This window comes from Aegilops tauschii, chromosome 6 (assembly GCF_002575655.3).
Source record: "Aegilops tauschii subsp. strangulata cultivar AL8/78 chromosome 6, Aet v6.0, whole genome shotgun sequence".
NCBI lineage: Eukaryota > Viridiplantae > Streptophyta > Magnoliopsida > Poales > Poaceae > Aegilops > Aegilops tauschii.
In genome coordinates this window covers 20,488,749-20,492,006 of record NC_053040.3, presented here as the reverse complement: position 1 = coordinate 20,492,006, position 3,258 = coordinate 20,488,749, and the positions used below count along the sequence as shown (strand labels likewise).

Below are 3,258 nucleotides of genomic sequence, written 5' to 3'. Positions count from 1 at the left end.
TCGTGGGATGGCGCGACGGACGCGGATCTAGAGCAGCTGATCGGGAGGTAGTTAGCCTTGTAATCGCTAAGGAAAAGCAAGAGGAATAACAGAAAAACGCTGTCGAGTTCGACGGCACAAAATATACCAGTTCTTCCTCCTCGCGTGTGTTCATCCCTCCCTCACTCGTTTCTCCTCTCGATCGATCCGGCGACGACATTTGGTATCAGAGCTGCAGGTGTTTGATCTTGCGCCTGGTTGATCGAGTGGTGTTTGATCCACTGCGGTCATGTCGGACACGGAAACGGAGGAGAAGAAGAGCAAGACACCGTCGTCAAAGGCGCCGCTCGCGCGCCTCACCGGCAGCGGCAGCGGCGAGCTCCGTGTGGTGGAGCGCGTCGTGCGCGAGGAGACGTGGACGTCGATGATGCTGACGCGCACCAACTACCAGGAGTGGGCGCTGGTCATGCAGGTCAAGCTGCAGGTCGCCCGCGTCTGGTGTGTGGTGACCGACGACGCCGCCGCCGAGAACGATGACCGGCGTGCGCTACAGATCCTTCTGACCGGCATCCCGCCGGAGATGCTGCGCGTGCTGGCCGCCAAGGACTCGGCGAAGAAGGCGTGGGAGACAATCAAGACCATGCGCATGGGCAGCGAGCGCGCCCGTGAAGCCAAGGCGCAGGTGCGCCGGCGGGAGTTCGAGGATCTCCGTTTCAGAGACGGGGAGTCCGTCGAGGATTTTGGGCTGCGGCTTTCTGGCCTCGTTGCCGATCTGGAGTTGTACGGCGACCCCGTTACCGAGCACAAGGCCGTCCAGAAGTTCCTCCGAATGGTGCCGCGGAGGTACCGCCCGATGGCCATGGCGATTGAGTCCTTGATTGATCTGAAAACCATGTCCATTGAAGAGCTCGTTGGGCGTTTCTCTGCATGTGAGGACCACTACGACCTCGATGACGGTGCGCAATCCACCGGGCGCCTTCTGCTCACTCATGAGGAGTGGCTGGCCCGTGAGAAGCTCGGCGGCGGCGGCTCATCGTCTGGTGGCGGCGGCGCCGGCAAGAACAAGCAGCCGGCCAAGAACAAGTCTCCCGGCGGAGGCAAACCCGCGGCCGGCAACGGCGGCGCTGGTGGATCCGGTGGATCGGGCGGAAAGAAGAAAGGGAAATGTCACTTCTGTGGGAAACTTGGCCACTGGAAGAAAGACTGTTGGTCGTATCTGGAAAAACAAGGCCAGCAAGGGAAGAAGGAACAAGCCAATCTGGTGCGCGAAGAAGGCGACGAGCATGAGCAAGGCCTGTTCATGGCCATGGTCACCCCCGGCACAGCGGCTGAACCAGTGGCACCACAGGCAGTTTTTCTCAATGAAGAAAAGGTAATCCCCGTGCCATCCCCTGACGGTCTATGGTATTTTGACACGGGTGCCACAAGTCACATGACAGGAGAGAAGAGCATGTTTGCTAAGCTTGATGAGGGCGTGCATGGCACGGTCAAATTTGGAGATGGGTCACATGTAGCAATCCGTGGCAGGGGATCCATTGTTTTCAAGTGCCAGAGCGGCGAGCCTTGACAGAGGTATACTACATACCGAGCCTGCGAAGCAACATAATCTCTGTTGGTCAGTTGGACGAAGGTGGGTGTCAGATTGGGATTCAGAATGGTTTGATGACAGTACATGACCCAGCTCAACGCATACTAGCTCGTGTCCGGCGATCAAGCACTCGTTTGTACACCGGCATGCTGACCATTGACACGCCGGTGTGTCTGATGACCAAAGTGGATGAGGAGACTTGGAAGTGGCATGCTAGAATGGGGCATTTGCATTTCCGAGCGCTGCGTGCCATGTCTGCAAAAGGGATGGTCCGAGGTATGCCTGAGATAGCTCGCATCGAGCAGTATTGCGATGGGTGTGCACTAGGGAAACAACATCGAGCCCCTTTCCCGCAGGCGAGTTCATATCGAGCAGAGCATGGTCTGGAGCTAGTGCATACAGATTTGTGTGGTCCGATCACGCCACCAACACCAAGAGGGAACAAATACTTCATCCTTGTTGTTGATGACTATAGTCGGTACATGTGGATTGAGCTGCTCAAGTCTAAGGATGAGGCACACACCTGTTTCAAGAGGATTCAGACCATGGCAGAAGCTGAAGGTAACTGTAAACTTCGAGCATTCAGGTCTGATCGCGGAGGGGAGTTCAACTCGTCGGAATTTCAAGAGTAATGCAGCGAAAGGGGCGTGAAACACTACACCACGGCACCTTACTCTCCCCAACAAAATGGTGTGGTGGAGAGGCGAAATCAGTCCGTGGTAGAGATGGCAAGATGCCTGATGAAGAGCATGGCAGTACCTGCATATTTCTGGGGAGAGGCTGTGAAAACTGCAGTGTATCTACTCAACAGAGCTCCCACCCACAGCCTCGAAGGCGTCACGCCGTATGAAGCGTGGCACGGGCGAAAGCCGGCGGTTCAGCATCTGCGGACTTTTGGTTGCATAGTACATGTCAAGTTGTTGGGGCCGGGCATTACAAAGCTCTCTGACCGCTCCAAGCCGATGATTTTCGTCGGATATGAAGAGGGGGCGAAGTGCTACCGTGTCTATGATCCTGAAACAAAGAGGGTACAAGTCACTCGTGATGTGCTCTTCGAGGAAGGACGAGCATGGAGCTGGGACGCGGTGACCGTGGCCCCGGCGCAGGCCACGCCGGACGTTTTCACTGTGGTGTACACCACAGAACCAGGTGTGGTGGAGCTGGACACCGGAGGAGTTCATGGTGGCTCGCCTAGTACGCCGCTGCCCCCGACGACACCACTTGGGACGGCAGTACAGGGAGAGACGCCAGCTTCATCCATGGGGGAAATAGCCACGCCAAGTACATAAGAGACTCTGAGAACGCCTGAGATTAGGTGGGCCACTCCACTGTCACAAGACGAAAACCGGCGGGACGTGGACACCGGACCAATCAGGTACCGACGCATGTCGTGTGTCATGGATGCCACAGAAGAAGATGCTGAATATGAGTATCATGAGAGCTGCCTTCTCAGTGCCGAAGAGTCGCGCGATGTTGAAGAGGCCCTGGGTGATGCACCGTGGAAGGCCGCGATGGTGGAGGAGATACGTTGCATCCATGAGAACAAGACTTGGGAAATGTCAGACCTGCCTGCCGGTCATAAATCCATCAGGCTGAAGTGGGTTTATAAAGTCAAGAGGGATCCTGCTGGCAATATCACCAAATACAAGGCCCGTCTAGTGGCGAAGGGATACGTACAGAAGCAAGGGGTG

General features: G+C 56.4%; 1 protein-coding gene across 1 annotated transcript; it reads left to right on the top strand.

Moving 5' to 3' along the window:
• Window positions 1–268: 268 nt before the first annotated feature.
• Window positions 269–1,546, top strand: LOC141025718 (uncharacterized). The gene has a single exon (XM_073501630.1). It carries the CDS (start codon window positions 269–271, stop codon window positions 1,544–1,546), a length of 1,278 nt encoding a protein of 425 aa, XP_073357731.1.
• The last annotated feature ends 1,712 nt before the right edge of the window (window positions 1,547–3,258 follow it).